Genomic DNA, 18,430 nt, shown 5'->3' with positions numbered 1-18,430 from the left:
CTCAGGGTTTTATGATTTGACATGTTGCGAATCAGATACATAAATTATTGTAACTAATACTTTTATCTTTGCTAGAGCTCACATAAATAAGCAAATCTCACAATGGCCGACAATCAGATGGAATATGTCCGGTACAGGTTCCCCGTGACACATTCCACTCGAATAAGATACTGATACCAAATAAACAGCCTTGGAAATTCGGGTCTAAAGATCTCCAAGATTATCCTTGGGACAATGGGCTATGGCAGCAAGCAATGGCAAGACTGGGTCCTGGACGAGGAAGACTCACTGCCTCTGATTGAGCATGCCTACAAGCAGGGCATCAACACTTGGGACACGGTAAATGAAGACATCGCAATATTGTCTAGAAAGTCACCGAATAAGCCACTAACATTTAAATGTGTAGGCGGATGTCTACTCCCACGGCAAATCCGAGGAAGTCGTCGGAAAAGCCCTGAAGAAGTACAACATCCCTCGCAACCGCGTTGTAATCCTGACCAAATGTTTCTTCGGCGTCGACGACGAGGGCAAATTCCCACCCATCGCCGCATCTGCCAGAAATGACGGGCCCTTTGTCAACCGCACCGGCCTGTCGCGCAAGCATATCTTTGATGCCGTCGATGCCAGTGTGGAACGTCTCGGCACATACATCGATGTGCTGCAGATCCATCGTCTAGACCGGGATACTCCTCGCGAGGAGATCATGAAGGCGCTGAACGACGTTGTCGAGAGCGGGAAGGTGCGGTACATTGGTGCTAGTTCGGTATGTCCGTCCTTCCTTCCCTATTCCCCTTTCTTTTCTTTCCTTTCTTCACAACATCCATTTCTCCACACTAACCCATGACCAGATGGCGACCTGGGAATTCCAATCCCTGCAAAACATCGCTGAGCGCAACGGTTGGCACAAATTTATCTGCATGCAAAACTTCCACAACCTTCTCTTCCGCGAAGAAGAGCGCGAGATGATCCCCTACTGCCAAGACGCTGGAGTCGGCATTATCCCCTGGTCACCGATTGCCCGTGGCGCGCTGGCGCGACCCTGGGGCTCGCGCGAGACAGTGCGTGAGAAAAGCGATGGCGCGCTGAAGATGTTTGTCCGTAGTCGCGAGTCGGAGGCTGATAAGGCTATCATCGACCGGGTTGAGGAACTTGCTAAGAAGAAGGGTGTGAGCATGGCTCAGATTGCTATCGCTTGGTCTTTGACTCACCCTGGCGAAAACCCGATTCTTGGACTGCATAGTGTTGAGCGGATTGATGAGGCTGTTGCTGCTATTAAGGTCCAGCTGTCCGCGGAGGAGATTAAGTATCTGGAGGAGCCTTATGTTCCTAAGGCTGTTACTGCTCTTGAGCGGTAAGAAGTGCCTATGAAACTTTGTAAGGGCTGTGAATAGTACGCAGTTACATAGTACATAGTCTAACGAGGCAATATACAACTAAGTTTCCTAGTCCCTTAGAGTTTTCATCTATATACGAGTGTGTATGTACTCCGTACTATACATGTCAGATCCAGCCCGGAAGATCTTCTCTGTAATAGGTAGTATTTTGCTTATTTCGAAAGTATGCACCCGTTGAACTGATATCCCAGCACTTCTCCAAAGTTCCATTTACTCGATAATTCCGCCAGTCCGTTATAGTTCAGCCACGGATGCAGTCTCGACAAATCACTCTCTACAGAATACGAAGTATACATCTCATAATTCCGCCATCACCTTGGCAAACACCGATCTTCATCACATTCATGGACAAGCGCAATGCAATTGCGATTATCTCGCACGCTATTGGCTTGACGAACGCCAATTCGATCGAAATCGCAGACAAGGGTGTAGATCAGCACCCAACACAGGATGACCCCCCCCCCCCCCCCCATCTCTAGCTCATGACCTGGGAGATGCAGATGGACTCTACCCCGGGATTTCCGGTTTCATTCAGCGAGAGGATAGGTTGGCCCGCAACCAATATGGCCTGCTACAAATCCCAAGCGAACAGACCTTACATACCCTCATGGTGACCTAATGCTCGTCTTTTTCTAAAAGCGAATTTCCCCCACCGTCCCTTAGATATTAATATACGTACCCCTGCCCATTCTCCGTTACCATGCGTTCCTTCATTGCCCTGATCCAGGGCGTGGCCCTGGCCACCCCCGTCTACGCCGTTGACCCTGCTGCTGTCTACAGCGGTGGCTACAACTTATCCAGCGAAGTCCTGCTCCGCATCGGTAACGGTGGTGCCGGACAAAGCGGACTGATTGGCGGTACGTCCAACCAAGCGAGACCAATTCTGCATCGCGTCACACATACCTACAGCTACCTCAAAGTAGCAACCCGCTAACAAGTCCTGACATAAACAAACTAACAGACATGACAGTTCTCGCGGACGCCTTCATCAAATCAAGTGTCAAAAACGGCTCAGCTCCGTTCAAAATAGCCTGGTACAAAAGCGATACAACCGAATCAATTAATTACCTCAAATCTAATACCGTCGACCTCGGCATAACCTACGCCCCCGCTGCCGAGCAAATAGCCATAACCCAAGCCATCGCCAAGTCCCCAGCCTGGTACGCCTGGCGGGACCATTTCCTCCTAACCGGCCCGCCCTCGAACCCTGCCAAGCTATCCAACACCGCCGACATCACAACAATGTTCTCACAAATCTTTTCAGCCGCGGAAGCCGGCACGTCCTCGCCACCCGTGCGCTTCCTCTCGCGCTACGACAAGTCCGCCACAAACATCAAGGACTCGCAGCTGTGGATCGAGATCGGACAGGTCCCTTGGGCGACGGCGTACTCAACATGGTACCACCAGTACATTGCGTATCCGATCCAGGCGCTGACGGCGGCGATTTTGTTGGATGAGTATACTATTACGGATCGGGGGACGTTCTTGTCTATTGATGCTGGGTTACGGAACCGGACGACTGTTTATAAGGCTGCGACGGATGCGCCGGAGGATCAGTTGCTTAATCCAGCTCATATGCTTGTTGGGCGTGGGGCGAGAAATGAGAGGATGGCGGATCAGTTTGCGCAATGGGTTATTGGGATTGAGGGGCAGAGGGCTATTGTTGGGTTTAAGAAGGATGGACAGCAGCTTTATACGGCTGCTCCGGTTAATAAGACTGCGCTGTTTTAGGTTGTTAAGGGGCGATGGATTTTGGGTGCAGCTTGAAGCTTGGGATGGGTTCATTCACTGCTTGAGATAAACGTGCGTAATATATATTGCTCTAATGAGATTAATGAAATATTCTGAATCTGCAGAATACTTGATAGAGTGGAAGGCTTGTGGAATTGACTGTAGGTGATGGGGTATTTATTCATAGGTAGCGTGATGGATATATGGATAGCAATGTACATGAATGAGATACAAGCATACACATTTTGAGTTTGAGCCGCCAGGACATGAAGATGAAGAGATAGTGAGAAGAAATAGGTATGAAAAGAGAAAACTGGAAGGACGCGCAAATGCAAAAGATGCAATATGCTAGTTGGAATGAGACAGAGAGGAGAGAAAAAATAGAACATTGGCAAGGGATTCGTACCGGACGAATCGCAGTGCAATGTATGAACGCCCAACTTGTATGCTAGGATGCAATGGGACTCAAAAGTGATGTGATGCTTACACGTGGACTAGCCACGGACATGATGCAGGGTTGTACAGGGGGAATCAAAAGGTCAATGAGTATCGTGTTTTCGGTGGAAAATGCCGAAGAAAGTGCTGATGCGGTGGCGAATTTTGCCTTTTGGGGTTGAGTCGACAGGTTCGGGGAGTGGAGAGTCCAGCTTCTGCTTGCCGCTGCTAGGCTGTGTGATGCAGTAATTCGGGGCACTATCTCGATCTGGCCCCGGTTTTGATTTGATGTCTCTTTCTGGCTGGGCTTTTGCAGGAGATTTAGCTTTAGGCTGGGTAGTTCGAGATGAATCTTCCATCTCAATGGGAATTTGGCGAGGAGAAGGAGGACGAGAAACAACGATATCGCGGCCGTTCTCGCCCAAGGCAGTGAACATGCTGTGTCGGTTCAGGCGATTGCTAAGGCCAGAAGCGGATCGTCGATTCGCTCGATCCATGAATGCAGCACCGGTGGAGTTGGAGCGCTTGGACAAATTACCGAATTGCGTTCCATCCATGGTTGGGGTGGTGGAACGGCGGACATTGGAAATCGAGAAGCAGCGTTTGGTGTCTTCATCCATCGTCGGGAAAGAGTCGGTTTCATTCTTGGCCGCCGTCGGAGATGTGATCGACTTTGTAGGCGAAGAAACCGAATCTCCGTAGCGAAAGTTGTCTGACCACCCCTCACGGAAGGCGACCCAGATGCCGGTGATGATAATCAAAGTTCGCATTCCATCATCAAGAGTGACCAAGCTTCCATCGAGGGGAGTCTCTGCATCCGAGGCATCACTCACGACTGACATTCCTGAGCTTGGAGTCGTGGGACCGGTGCCGGAGGACCAAACAGCTGTGGAATATTCATCGTTGACTTCTAACTGATTTCGAGTCATGGACGCGAGAACGGGATGCCGGCGAGTGGTAGGATCGATGACGCTGAAAGTGAAGCGTTTGCCGTCCTCGCGTGGTTGTGTCCCTGTGGGCGTACTCATTCGACGATTCCTCCCACTTCGCAGAGCCCACCGCACGATTTGCACACCGTTATCTGTCTGAGCAACAAACTCGTAAGTCCCGCTTGGGAGAGGCGTAGCCTCCCAGATGGGTCCAAAGTTCATGCATATCTCCGCTTTCCCTTTCAGTCGAGCATCCTCTTGGTATTTTTGACATATCGTGGCGACTACCTCGCGTTGATCTTCGTCCTCATCCTCCGAACTGACGCGCTTTTCAGGAATGCTGGCCACTGTCCGGTCATATTGTTCGCTCAAGACCACGATCAGGTCATACGGACCCAATCCGTTTCTGGTTCGATAGATGGCCGGGAACTTGCGAGCCAATAGTGGCAGGTAAGATGTCGATGGCAGAATATCGACCACTGGCAGCGGCCGAGGGGTTTGCGACACCTGTTGTAGCTGCAGGAGGAGCTTTGGACGAAATCTGAACCGCTTGTGGCGAGCATGAGCGGCAGGATGGGCGAACTGATATGATGTCTTTGGTCGAGACCTCCGACCTGTGGTTGAACGGGTGACCCGGGGCCTGGCGACAACAGCTGATTCTTTGGAGGGTGCACCCGAGTCCGAGGCCGACTCAATCGGACTCATCGCCATAGCGGACACAAGCCCCAGACGATCAGTACCATCAGTGAGCCGGGGACTGTAGAAGGAGTTCAACAATGGTAAAGCGGATAGTAAGAAGGTGGGCGAGTAAGCAGTACACGTAGAAGGCTGGGGTTCTGGTTGGTTACTAGGTTCATTTGAATGGGAAACTGCGGCGTCCGCTGTGAAGCCAAGATTCAACAGCATTCTTGAACCCTAGTGGAGCCACATTGGTATTGAAGAACCAAATCTTGGGAATTTCATTCAGATCCGATGTAGTCATGAATTGGCCCGTATTCAAACGCGTCAGCTGCGGGGGAGATGTTCAGCCCCCGGAGTTACGTGTGGGGAAAGCAAAAGATGCAAGTCAATTTTAAAAATTTGCAAAAGAAAATAGAAGCAAGGAGGAAGAAAATATTGAAAGGAATGTTTTACAAGAACAATAAAGGATTGAATATGAACGGGGCGGTCAGCCTTATAGAACTATGTAAGAGAGAAAAAAAAAGAAAAAAAAAATAGTAATCAAAAATGTTATAGTGGGACTTCCGTTGCACAAATTTGATAATTATTTTGAACTTGTTTTGAACTTGTTTATTAGTTTAATGTGTTAAATCCATAGCTTCTTTGCACAAAAAGACTTTATGCCTTGTAAGCGGGATCGGTCATAGTCAGTCTCCGACACATCCGGATTCCGTGACGATCATTCATAAGAAGCTACAAGGATTTTAGCCTTGGCAATGAATCCGAGGTTTGCTGCCGTGTGAGCCCATATCCTAGTGGTACGAGAGTATCCATATCTAAGGTGGGACTATCACGTTCAAAAGCAGAGTTTTCTTTTATAAGAGGGATTTTGTATATATCTTACCTATAGATAGATAGAATCGGACAAAATGATGTGCCGAACAGAGTTTGATGAACTACCCGCTTACAGTCCCGAGGTCATCTCCGAGCTCACTTGACCAACGCCTTGGGAATAGTAATCCTTGGCAAACTTCTCTATAACATAGTACAGGGTATAGAACTTTCCAAGACATCCAGATCTGGTGTCGATCCTTTAGATATAACACTTTTTTTTTTCTTCCACTGAGCCAATGATATTTTGTTAATTTCCCACAATCGCCCACTCCATAACGGTCTGATTTCTTTTTATATGTCGGCCCTCGGGAGCCACAGAGGCCGGGGCCCGCCCAGCCCTGGAGGGGCCTATGGATGACTAACAATGCATATTTTATGCCAAGCCTTTCACCTCCCTTTGGAACAGGGTACCTCGGCAGACCGGAAGACCGCAAATCGGGACAATTACAAGGTAAACATCCCGACATCTAGACCGTCAACCTCCGATCCCATTCGTCCTAATTAGGAATACTTCCGAGGTTTCATCACCTTTGGCTAAAGTTACTGGAACACCTGTCATGGCTCCAGTCCAACCAGTTCAACCAGTCCAACTTCAACCTACGAGGCCACCGCCATTGTTTGCCAAACTACTACGATTGGACAACCCAATCCGAAGTTTGACATTGGCCTTTTGGTCATGGAAGGTCTTGTTGTATATCGTCGTTGCTGCCTGTCCAGGATCAGGCTATGATACATCCACCTCCTTGATCTCATACGCTGCCGATCCATCGATTGTTGCCCAGTCCGAGTCTCTCTCGGGACCTCTTAAATTTGCCAGATGGGACAGTATCTACTATCTTGATATTGCTGATAAGGGATATCTGTTTGAGCAAGAATGGGCCTTTGGCTGGGGCTACACCAAGCTTCTATCTCTTTTTGTTTCCGGTACATAATTCCCTCTATTGCTTTATCCCTATTGAGCATCTCATTCTAACCAATGCCGTGAATAGGTATTCGTCTCTCGGGCGGAGATGTTGGACCCGCTAGTACTGCAATGGTGGGGGTGGCTCTCTCCCACGTTGCCCATTACTTGTCCGTGTTAGCGCTCTATCGTCTGTCAGCCAATATTTTTGGTCATGCCACTGCCACGCAACATCTCATTTGCTTCTTATCTGCAGCCCTTCACATAATTTCTCCTGCGGGCGCTTTTCTGTCCGCACCGTATGGAGAGTCGATAGTCTCCTTTCTCAACTTCACTGGCTTTTATCTCTATTCGTCGTCTCTCATTGCCGAGCGCAATGGGGCAACACGTCTACGTGATATTCGGGTTCTCACCTCCGCGGTTTTATTTGCGGCTGCGACCATGGTCCGCAGTAACGGGGTTCTCAGCGGGTTCCTATTTGCCTATGATGCGGCAATTTTGGCTTGGAAGATCTTGACCAAAGGGCCTACACTGCACACCATTCTTCGTCTTGCGGTGATCATTGTTGGTGGCTGCATCGTAGGATCTGGGATGGTCATTCCTCAAATCCTGGCCTATCGCATGTACTGCGTGTCCGAGAGCGATCTTCGGCCATGGTGTGAGTGGACTTTGCCTAGCATCTACGGCTGGGTTCAAAGTCATTACTGGTAAGCCTTGACTCATGTCCGAATACCGTCGCTCTTACTGATTGCGATAGGAATGTTGGGTTCTTGGGATATTGGACCGTCTCTAATATACCTCTTTTCCTGTTGGCGGCGCCCATGTTGGCCATTCTATGCCGATCCACCTGGTGGGCATTACAAAGCCCTTCCTCCTCCTCAACGAGCCCGGGGTCAATGCTCGTTCGACTGGCGGTTCCCCAAGGTCTGCTGGCTGTCATGGCATTAACCAGCTACCATGTTCAGATCATCAACCGCATCTCGTCGGGGTATCCCTTGTGGTACTGGTATTTAGTTACCAGCGCTGTAGATCTCAGTTCGAGCTCACCCAAGCAAAGCCGGACACTTGTGGCCGCTGTGTATAGCATGGTGGCCTATGCGTTGATCCAGGGGGTTCTTTTCGGTTCTTTCCTGCCCCCAGCATAAGAAAGACAATAACGAGCGATGACTCGGCTTGATATTGTTCCGAGTCACCTGGGTATATGTGGTTTTTAAGTAAGAAGTGGTCTAACTGTGAATGGCCGAAAATGCGGCTATCCCGAATTGGTTGGGCGATACACGTGCGTAAGGCTGTCTGCCTAAGTTGGGGTAAAAGACCCAGTCACCCAAACGATTATAAATTTTTGGAAAAGAAGAAAGAAATAGAACCTCACATAGCTTTATCAAATCAAAAGCAATTTCTACTTAAGTCTGCATCTTTCCACGCGGGTCTGCAGGGGCCAAGCTTCCAAAGTTCGTTACCGTGGAATTATGTCATCACATCCTCGACTCTCTCCCCTTTGACCTCTTGACCTTCAACATCTAGGCATTTCAAGAAGAAAAGAAATAAAGGAGGCCGAAATCTTGAACTGCTCAATTACCAAACTGAGTACGAGCCCATCATATTCCCACTCGCTTGCCGGGAAAAAAAAAAGTACCTCATGCGAACACAGCTGTGTGAAATACAATCCCCGGTTTCAAATCCCGCGCTTTTTGGAGTGGGAGCTTCAGAGTTTCATTAAAAGTACGATTCCCTTCGAATATTGTTCTGTGATCAATACTGCGCGGAAAATAGGATACCTCCGTGAAACATCGGCGTTGCTGACGTATTGCTACCAGAGCTCACCGACGGTAACGGCTACTCCTCACCTCATCTCCACCTCGTGTCGACCATTCCCTTCCCTATCTCTCATCCGACGATGGAAGCCTCCGGCCCCAAGGCGATTCTCACATCCGACAATTTCCATCATGCACAAGAGCTCTCCCGGGCAACCTCGCCCGGTGGTGAACCCATCGCCGTGAATGGCGAAGGCGAACCGATAGCCCGCGTGCGGCCTCGTACCTATCCATACTTCAAATATCTCCCATACCAGCTTGAGGATGAGACTGAGCGGAATCAAAATCTGCGAGAGATCTTGAACCAGCTCTATATTGCAGTGGAGGCCGGCGACTTCAATCCCGGAGCCGTGCACTGGACACGCGAGCTACGCGCCTGGCTGTCGCTCAAGTTCGACCCAACCAGGGCGCAGCGCATCAGCCTTGTAAAACTTTACTTTGAGCTTGCACTCGCTCCTGGAATTGACCCGTCGGTCGCCGAGCGTTTTTCGAGCATGTTCATGCTTCTCACTAAGCGCAAGCATTATCTAAGACCAGTCAAAGACCTCGTGTTAGATTGGAAGCCTCTATACAAGGAGCTCAAGGCTTTTGTCCTCCCCACAGAGTCCGGCCTTGTTCACTCAACCAACCTGAAGCGGAATGTGAAGACCCTGACCAAGCTTTGCGCATTCGCTCAATTATTTATTGACCCGTGCGAGCTTCCTGCTATGCTCGAAGAATTCTTGCCTCATTATACCACATCATTCTCAGAAGGTGCCTTTGTTGTCGCCGGGCTCATTAATTTGCTGCTTCCGACATCCCCAGCTCCCGAATTGCGAGCCGATCTCCTCCCGCAGACCCAACTGCCTACACATTTCCATTTGTGGTCATTGGTCGGTCGGTCAAAAACATTTGACACAACATATCTAGACTATCTTTCTCGATTGGCCCGAGATTCTCTGCCCGCTGCTCACATTCCATTCTCCGAGCATGGTATCTTCACAAAAGAACAGTCTGCTCTCGTTTTCACCGCGATACTGAGGTTGTTGGAGATCCCCGTCGGGCAATCCACTTCCCCGTACAGTGCCCTGGTGGATATCTCGTCAGGTCTGGGTATCATGCTTGATCGAGATGGGCGCAAGCACCCGGTTGCTCATCATATTGCCCGGTGGATTGTGATGTCGCTTTCCCCTGCTTGTGTGGATTCCGAGGTCTCAATTCTCACACAGCTGGAAGGTCTTATCCAGGCTGTTGAGACGTTCTTCCATCCTTCAAACTCCGGTCATTGGACCAAGACCCTGTCACAACTGGTTTATTACCTCACTGATTTCTTCGTCATGCGTTGGAATCGCGAACAAACCGGTGAGATGGATGTCCCACCCGAGCGACGATTGAATGAGCCTCTGAAGCGTCGATTTGTCTTGTGCATCCGTGACGTAATCTTCATGGGCATATATGCCAAGAGCAGCACTGCAATGACCTTCTCCCTGTCGACCTTGCAAGGTCTGGCCTACTTGGAACCGCATCTCATTCTACCCGGGGCTTTGCAGAGAATTTACCCTGCGCTGCAAGGTCTTGTCGAAGTGCACCGAACTGCGTCCTCTCTTCGGGCTATGACATCGCTGTCTCGTGTCCTTTCACGCACCAAGGGTTATCGCTGTCATATGACAACTTTGCTAGGTCTGACACTACCTGGCATTGACGCGAATGATCTTGAAAAATCGCTCCATGCTCTGTCATTCATCCAATCAGCCTGTTACAATATCCCAATGGTCGACTTGACCAAAGGGCGAGAAGACATCAACTGCAACATGCTTGCTATGCAATGGATCTCAGGTGAAATGGAGAGGATGGAAGAGCAAGGATCCGATGTACAGCTGGGTTATGACACAGAGCTGGATGATGAGACCGAGGAATTGATCTTGCGCTCTTCGACATGTGGTTTCGGAGACTTTACGATGGCTTTCCTAGGTCGTGTCTTCACACTGTTGGAAAATCTGCCGGACGTCTCCAGAGTTCGCAACGGTTCGCCCGAAGAGAACATCGTGAACACACTTCCCGCCACGTTCATGCCTCTGCTCGCCTCTTTGTCTCCGGAGTATTACGATATCGCTTTAGGGAAGATTGTGGATTTCGTGTCTAACCATGTCATTCACCAGGCTCGTGACGCAATGGCTTTCATCTGCAACGCTCTATGCAAGGTTAACCCCGAGAAGGCCCTGAAGCGTTTCATCCCTGTCTTGACTGCAGCTATCCGCACTGAGATCGACGATAATGGTGCTGGGTCAACCCGAACCACAGGAACTGATGTTTTGCCTCGTGATCGCGGTCTGGTCTGGAATGTCAGTATGCTGAGCATGTGTGTGGTGCATGTCGGCAGCGCCGTCATTGGCCACCGCCAAGAACTGTTCGACATTGCAGTCTACATGCAACAGAACTGCCGTGGCATTCCTACAGTTCATATTTCCAACTTCATCCACCACCTTTTGCTCAACTTGACTGGGACCTACACTAATGATTTCTCACTCTATGAACCTTCAGTCAAAGCGAACGGCATCGAGCCCAAGCTCTGGAGTTACCAAGCCGATGTGAACAACCTCAACATCAACTGGCATGTGCCGACACGTCAGGAAATTGAATTTGCCGTCGACGTATTCAAAATACAAACAGAGACTGCTTTGAAGTCGCTATCTGCGCTGACTCATGAGACATCAAATGTCAAACGTGATGGAAGCGGCAAGGACTGGTCAGATGAGGTCACTCGGAACCTCGTGCTCCTGCGACTCGTGTTGTCTGGAGTTTCTGTCCTTTTTGACCCCAAAGCCGCATCAACCACAACACAAGGACCCCCGAACGGCACCTTCGGGGATGTCGAGATGGGGGATGATTCGGGTGTTTCAAATGATGCTGATAATGATGCCGACACTGTCCTGGACAGCTCTGATGATGCCATAATTAGACAGGCTTTCACCTACCCCACTGGGTACGCCCTCAAGGAAGGAGATCCGTTATATACTACCATCCATGAACTCCGTGAGCGAACTGGCTGGGTCTTGCATGATGTACACCGGTTCTTGAGCGATAATCAAGAGGATGATGTTCCTTGCTTTGGGGCTCTGTACTCTGCCTTCAGATCGTGGTTTGTTGATGTGGGTATTGAGAGGTCCGCTCATGTACTTGACCGAGTGACTCGCCTCTTGGCCGCGGACATCCATCCTTATAAGATGAGTGGCATGCGAAAAGATTACCCCAGAGCCCTTCTTGTGCGCCGGGCCAACGTGTATCACCTCCAACGCCTACGACATAACGCTTCCCCCCGTCCTCGGTCTAAGCTTGATGAAATTCTTCTCCTTGATATTGCCGAATCTTGTGTCTCGGTCTACACAGAAACGCGCCGCAATGCTCAAAACGCAGGCGAATCGGCACTTAAGGCTGTTTATGGAGGTAGACTGCTCGTCATTCCCCCTCTCCTCACGGCTCTGCAAAGAGGTGTCAAGGAAAATGACCATGCACGCATCAAGGGAGCACTCTACTCGCTGCTCCTGAGCAGTGTAGCCAAAACCGTCGGACGGCATTGGAAGTATGCGCCTGCTGTGATCAGAACCTTTATCGATGCCAGCGCCGTTGATAAGCCTTCCGTCCAGAAGATTTGCTCCACCGCAGTATTCCAGGTCATGGACTACGGTCGTGCGATGGAGCGAATGGCTATCCTCGATCAAGAAATTGTGGAGGCAATTGCTCCTGTTGAAGATGTCACCGAGCAGATCGAGAAAAAGCGCGCAGTTGTCAACAGCAAGCGCGTTGCTATCGAGAAAAAGAAAGCCGACCTGGCCGAAGAGCTTGTTAACCTGGCCCGGGTATCACATTGGAAGATTGCCAGTCGCGCTGCGACTATCGTCATCACTATGGGTCTCCGCTTTGACTATATCGCCAGCGATAACTTGATCGAACTGATGACGCTCGGGTCTATTGACGACCATCCTGGCTTGCGAGGCATGTACTCCCAGGCTCTCATCGCGCTGTTCACTATGATTGATGTGCGGGCCATTTGCACTCACGAGTACCAGAACTACATTCTTGGTCATCAGCGTTTCCCGTCAAAGATCAAGATTGCAACAAAGCCCTATGAGAAAGGATACACCCAGGAATATCTTTCTAGCTTTGCGAAGCCTGAGGCGGAGTACTACGTTGACCATGACTTCCCGGGCTGGCTTGTGTGGGGCAAGACTATGCCGGCTTACAAGTCCAATGTAGCGCGGGACATCGAGTATGATGAGGTTGAATGGAAAGTTCGCACCAAGATGGGCAAGCTGTTCACTCGCCAGTGGTTCTCCAAGTTCTTCATGTACTTGAAGCAAGAGCCACGGGACCCATCTGCTGACAAGTTCCGCATGTCCTGTGCCATGATGCTTCTCTACGCATTCGAGCTCATGATCCGGGATGGGTTGACGGCCGTCTCGTTTGAGGAGATTCAAGAAGAGATTAAGGATGTCTTTGAAGACGGCAGTGATAAGCACCAGCATCGTGCCACGGCTGAAATTCTTGGAGCTTTGATTTCCTCTGTGACAGATACAGGCGTGGAGAAGCGGACCATGGTCTGGGAGTATGCATTCCCTATTGTACGAAAAATCTTTACCGACGGCCTCACCCCTGAGAACTCTGGCTACTGGACGACATTCCTCCACATGATCCTTCAATGCCGCGATCCCCGCCGCGCTTGGCCATTGGTCGATTGGCTATCCAGCTTCCGTCTTGATATGACGACCAACGCAGCATTTAAGGAAAGCTCCAAGATCAACCTCCTGCACCAATGTATCATTGATTCTGGTTGGCACTACCAGCTCGAGAAACCCATTGTGGAAGATTTCCTTGGGCATTTGGACCATCCCTACAAGGGCGTCCGTGAGGCAATGGGTCAGACCCTTGCAACTATTTATCGTACAAGGTACCACGAGTCGTACCCTGATGTTCAGCATCTTCTCGAGGCCCAGAAATCCTCTTCATCTGTTGGAACATACCCCTATCCGCCTACCGAAGAGTTTACGAAGGTGGTTCGTGGAGTCTTCAGCCAAATCGAGGAATGGCGGAAGGCCAGAACCCCTGGCCAGCAAACACCCTCATCCTACACCTCGGGTAGCAAAACTGTTCTCCTTTGGCTGGACTCGACTTTGTCTTCTCATGAGTGTACCCAGCTTGTCCCGTTCTTCCCTGATGTCTTCACCGCACAGCTCCTGCACATGATGGATGTGAAGGAAGACCCAGAGCTTCAGTCCCTCGCATACCACGTTTTCCGTCATCTCCCCAACATCCCCTACCCAGCCGAGAAAAACTCCGAATTCATCCAATCTCTCATCCGCATCGGACAAACATCCCCATCATGGCACCAGCGCCTTCGTATCATGATCAACATCCAAATCATCTACTTCCGCCGTCTGTTCCTACTTGACCCCGCAGACCGCGACAAGCTCTTCGAGTGTATCGCCTCCATGCTTGAAGACCCCCAGCACGAAGTCCGTGCTGGCGCCTCGGCCACGCTATCCGGTATGGTCCGATGCTCGCCCGTCTTCCTGCGGGAAAAGATGGTCAGTCGCTTCCATGAACGCTTCACGAAGCTCCTGGTAGACAACCCTCTCCCTAAGAAACCGAAGAACTTCCGCTCAGGAATTGCCTCCTCTGCTGTGTCATCCGGTGCTGGAACCCCTACTCCCGAGCACAACCGCCTGATTATTGTTCGCCACGGTGCTGTGCTGGGTCTTGGCGCTTTGATCCAGGCCTTCCCCTACAACAGTCCTCCTCCCCACTGGATGCCGGAGGCATTGACCTCGCTCAGTATTCGCGCGGCTAATGATCCTGGCATCGTTGGTTCGAGCGTGAAGTCGATTATCAGCGAGTTCAAGAAGACTAGGCAAGATACTTGGCACATTGATGCAAAGGTTCGTGCTTATGCGTTTAACGTCAATTCTCCTTCAAAGCAAACGGCTAACGATTATCATAGGCTTTCACATCGGATCAGCTAGAGGACTTATCAGGTGTCCTATGGAAGAGCTACTTTGCATAGATGAAACTTGGATATTTGCCATTCTTGGGTTTCATTGGTTCTCTGGTCAGATGACTCCTAATAGCAATGTGATTAATGGCCGTTCGTATATATTCCTCCGTCTCCCCCCGTCAAGAGGTCTCTGATAGGGTGACCTATCTTTAGTACGAAAATGAAAGACCTATGCTATCTTTATTTGCTCTTAATATAGATACAGTAGAATTCTTTCTCCATTTGAGGTTACTGGTAGTTGGGATCAACCCGTTTGAGAAGAATAGACACTAGATAATATATAGTGTTCCGAAGCTCTATAATTCGCCTATGATAAGCTTCTTTTCTAATAAGCCGCAAGAAGTGAGTGTGACAAGTGAAAGAGCAAACGGACAATACTATTTACGCTTTATATACTCCACAAGTAGTTACATCAGGGAATGAGGTGGCATCCACTCAGATGGAATATTATGGACGTTCTCCTACTATGGTGGTTCCATTCAATGAAGCATGTCTAGTACTGCAGACAAGAGAATTTGATCTGATACTGTTGACGAAGTACTCTTATGTCCCACGGCGTGGTACATTGTACATTGTACAACAAGCACGCAGAATATCCAACATATAACTATTTTGGCTTGTACAACTGCAAGTCTATTAGGTTGGATTCAAGTGTGGTATTATGGTATTACCAATGAGTCGATGCAGTCAACACCGCGTAGTGATGACATCGTAGGCCTCTTAAACCCTATCTTGTAGATACTCAAACAGATTGCTTCACTTTTCCTCATTTCTCTCAGATATCCTTGACTTGTTCATACACTTGTTTCATTCTGTCACCTCTGCACTTCCCTATCCATCTTACCAACGCACCACGCACATCTGGCTTTCAAAGCCAAAGCATGCGATTATTCGCCCTGTTACTTGACTTTCACTCGCTATGAAATTCCTCACAAGAAACACCACGCCGTCCCCATTTTATACTACGCCTTCTTTCTCTCTATGGGATCGCCGATGGATCTGCTTGCGCTGGCTGGGATATCTTACCTTCCTAATTACTGCCATCCAGACTAGCTCTTTCCTCTTTGGGTACCCGGAGACAAATCCTGTCCAGGCTGTATATGCTTCGTTCCATCGCCCCGGGATTCTTCGGCCTGGTCAATATCGTGGGAATGTTGGTGTGGGGGACAAGATATCAGACGAGGACTCATTTGAGCCAGATGTGTTGGGCATGACACATGATCGGAGGTTTGTACCTATTCCAAGTTATGAGTGTACTGGTATAAGATCATGCTAAAAATAATCCTTACATTAGGGACAAGCGATTCTATCTAGGCGGTACCTTAACCCTAACCAGTATCGAATCTGCCAATGCCTCGCACCCAGTCCCACTTATCTACGACCCATACCCAGCATACAACAGCCGAGAATGGAAGAAGCAGTTCCATGGAAAGTTTCGACCCTGCCTTGGCCCTCGGGGTCGTTATCTCGATCGCAGGTCTGCAGAAGATATGATCCAAGTCTACAAGGGTCAACAAGCCGAGTTCCCAGCACCGCGATTTGGATCCTATGAGGCGTTAGATCTAGATGGAAACGTTTGCACCGACCGTTACTCCCGCTTTGGGGCATATGGATACGATGACGATGGCGAGGACGAGGTACCGGGCTTCACGCGCCCCCCGCAGTGCCGTGGTGCGAGGTTGATTGGCACAGGCTGCAAAACCTCTGCCTGGAAAGAAACGCAGATAGATACGAGTCAACTGAGACTGCCAACTCCTCAACTCAAAGTCCACTGGCCTTCGATCTTCCACAGGCTCCTACCAAACCATGGGGGTCACCTGTGAGTGCTTCAGGTGTGAAGCAGTTCCAACCTCGCTCGGCACTATTGATTCGGGCATGGTATGGGCTCAATTGGAAGCCTCACCATCGGGAATATATTCGGGCTTTGATTATGGAGCTTTCCTTGCATTCTGGTGGAGAATATCAGATCTATATCCTGTGTCATGTCAAGGAAAACGAGATGCCCATCTTTTCTGATATCAATACCATCAACCGGCTCAGGAATTCCATCCCCAAAGAATTTCGGAATATGGCTCTGTTCTTCAATAACAAACTCTTGGAAGCTTGGTATCCCAAGATAGAAGAACACAGGTAAATCAATCCTTTCCCATTAACTGATGTGACAGCTCTTACTAACCGCACTCACAGTCCTCTACTCCAACACCACCAACCTCTGCAAATATTCTCCCAGTTGTATCCCCACTTCGACTATTATTGGCAACTAGAAATGGATGGTCGGCACACAGGACACATCTACCACTTCCTAGACCGAGCAATTTCATTCGCACGCCAACAACCACGCAAATACCTCTGGGAACGCAACGCCTACTTCTACACCCCCGGCGCACACGGCAACTGGAGCCAATTCACGCAAATGGTGGACGAAAGCCTGGCTGACAAGTCCAACCGCACAATCTGGGGTCCGGTATCCCGCACAGGGATTCGGCCACTGGGCCCGGAGCTGCCAGTCCCATACCCAGACCAAGACAACTACACCTGGGGCGTAGGTGAAGAAGCCGACTTCATAACGTTCCTCCCAATCTTCAACCCACAAGACACGCAGTGGACATTCCCGGACAAGGTCTGGAACTTCAGATACGGCGAGGGCACACCACGCCGCGCTGCGGTCATCACAATGGGCCGGTACTCCAAGCGCCTGCTGGATCTGATCCACCACGCGCAGGCGACGAAGGGTCTTGGCCTTGCATCGGAGATGACAGGTGCGTCGTGGGCTCTGTTTCATGGCCTTAAGGCTGTGCATGTTCCACACCCTATCTATGCGGATGGCCAGTGGACACCGAAGGAACTGGCGCGCATCTACAACCCCGGTCCGCCGGAGAATGTTAATGGGGGTCCTGATAGTATTTGGAATTTTGATCATATCTTTGATCATATTATGTACCGGCTCTCGTATATGTTTACGACGCATAGTGCGGAGGACTTGTACAGACGTTGGCTGGGGTTCAGGACTGCGGAGAATGAGGGTGGGAAAACGGTGAGTATATTGTCTTATACTGTTTTTGGTTCTTTTGAGATGGGAACAATTGACTAATCTATCTATAGATATCTGAGGATCGCTATGGTCGGCATTGCTTCCCATCTATGTTTCTTCATACAATCAAGAACACAGCTGAAGGGATGGGCCCAGACAGGGCTGTTCCCTGATCCATATCCATTTGGGTTTTTTTAACATCTCAGTTTCCTTTTGCTTGGAGTTATCTGGCGTTGAGGTAGAATGGGGGAACATATGGTTTGCGTCAATATCTATTTTAGAGGAATTTGAAGCCTTAAAATACCATTTGCATTATTATAGAGAAATATATTGCAAGGAGAGTTCATTTGAGACACAAAGTTATCTGATTGAGCTCTATTAAGCAAATCGTAGAATTGCACAAAAACCAAATTCATCGCTGTATACATAAAGGAAGAGTAGTAAAAAGAAAAAGCCATCAAAAACAGGCCAGAATGCAGGGAAAATGGCAACCTATGTACGTGAATGGAACAACCTGAGAAACCGAGAGCAATTTACCATTCATATGCCCTGTGAATTTTGATAATCCCCGTCCCAAAAATGAAAGTAGTCCATCTCATAGCATCATTAAGAA

At 49.5% G+C, this 18,430-nt stretch overlaps 6 protein-coding genes across 6 annotated transcripts; 5 read left to right on the top strand and 1 right to left on the bottom strand.

Annotated features, from left to right (window-relative positions):
- Positions 1–102: 102 nt before the first annotated feature.
- Positions 103–1,355, top strand: N7517_006992 (aldo/keto reductase; the record flags this gene model as incomplete). Its single annotated transcript, XM_056724722.1, has 4 exons — positions 103–131; positions 189–339; positions 407–763; positions 849–1,355. The coding sequence occupies 4 exons, from the start codon at positions 103–105 to the stop codon at positions 1,353–1,355; spliced, it is 1,044 nt and encodes a 347-aa protein (XP_056580972.1).
- A 739-nt stretch (positions 1,356–2,094) lies between these two features.
- Positions 2,095–3,125, top strand: N7517_006991 (uncharacterized protein; the record flags this gene model as incomplete). Its single annotated transcript, XM_056724721.1, has 2 exons — positions 2,095–2,251; positions 2,365–3,125. The coding sequence occupies 2 exons, from the start codon at positions 2,095–2,097 to the stop codon at positions 3,123–3,125; spliced, it is 918 nt and encodes a 305-aa protein (XP_056580971.1).
- A 539-nt stretch (positions 3,126–3,664) lies between these two features.
- Positions 3,665–5,395, bottom strand: N7517_006990 (uncharacterized protein; the record flags this gene model as incomplete). The annotated part of the gene is made up of 1 exon (XM_056724720.1): positions 3,665–5,395. The coding sequence occupies one exon, from the start codon at positions 5,393–5,395 to the stop codon at positions 3,665–3,667; it is 1,731 nt and encodes a 576-aa protein (XP_056580970.1).
- Positions 5,396–6,600: 1,205 nt separating this feature from the next.
- Positions 6,601–8,089, top strand: N7517_006989 (uncharacterized protein; the record flags this gene model as incomplete). Its single annotated transcript, XM_056724719.1, has 3 exons — positions 6,601–6,967; positions 7,033–7,651; positions 7,702–8,089. The coding sequence occupies 3 exons, from the start codon at positions 6,601–6,603 to the stop codon at positions 8,087–8,089; spliced, it is 1,374 nt and encodes a 457-aa protein (XP_056580969.1).
- Positions 8,090–8,841: 752 nt separating this feature from the next.
- On the top strand, positions 8,842–14,795 carry N7517_006988 (proteasome activator BLM10; the record flags this gene model as incomplete). The annotated part of the gene is made up of 2 exons (XM_056724718.1): positions 8,842–14,670; positions 14,733–14,795. The coding sequence occupies 2 exons, from the start codon at positions 8,842–8,844 to the stop codon at positions 14,793–14,795; spliced, it is 5,892 nt and encodes a 1,963-aa protein (XP_056580968.1).
- Positions 14,796–15,705: 910 nt separating this feature from the next.
- N7517_006987 (DUF3405 domain-containing protein) lies at positions 15,706–17,990 on the top strand (the record flags this gene model as incomplete). The annotated part of the gene is made up of 5 exons (XM_056724717.1): positions 15,706–16,013; positions 16,081–16,457; positions 16,511–16,916; positions 16,974–17,820; positions 17,889–17,990. 5 exons carry the CDS (start codon positions 15,706–15,708, stop codon positions 17,988–17,990), a joined length of 2,040 nt encoding a protein of 679 aa, XP_056580967.1.
- Between the last annotated feature and the right edge of the window lie 440 nt (positions 17,991–18,430).

This window comes from Penicillium concentricum (genome assembly GCF_028827145.1).
Source record: "Penicillium concentricum strain IBT 3081 chromosome Unknown utg000002l_segment0_segment0, whole genome shotgun sequence".
NCBI lineage: Eukaryota > Fungi > Ascomycota > Eurotiomycetes > Eurotiales > Aspergillaceae > Penicillium > Penicillium concentricum.
This window is presented reverse-complemented; position numbering and strand designations above follow the sequence as displayed.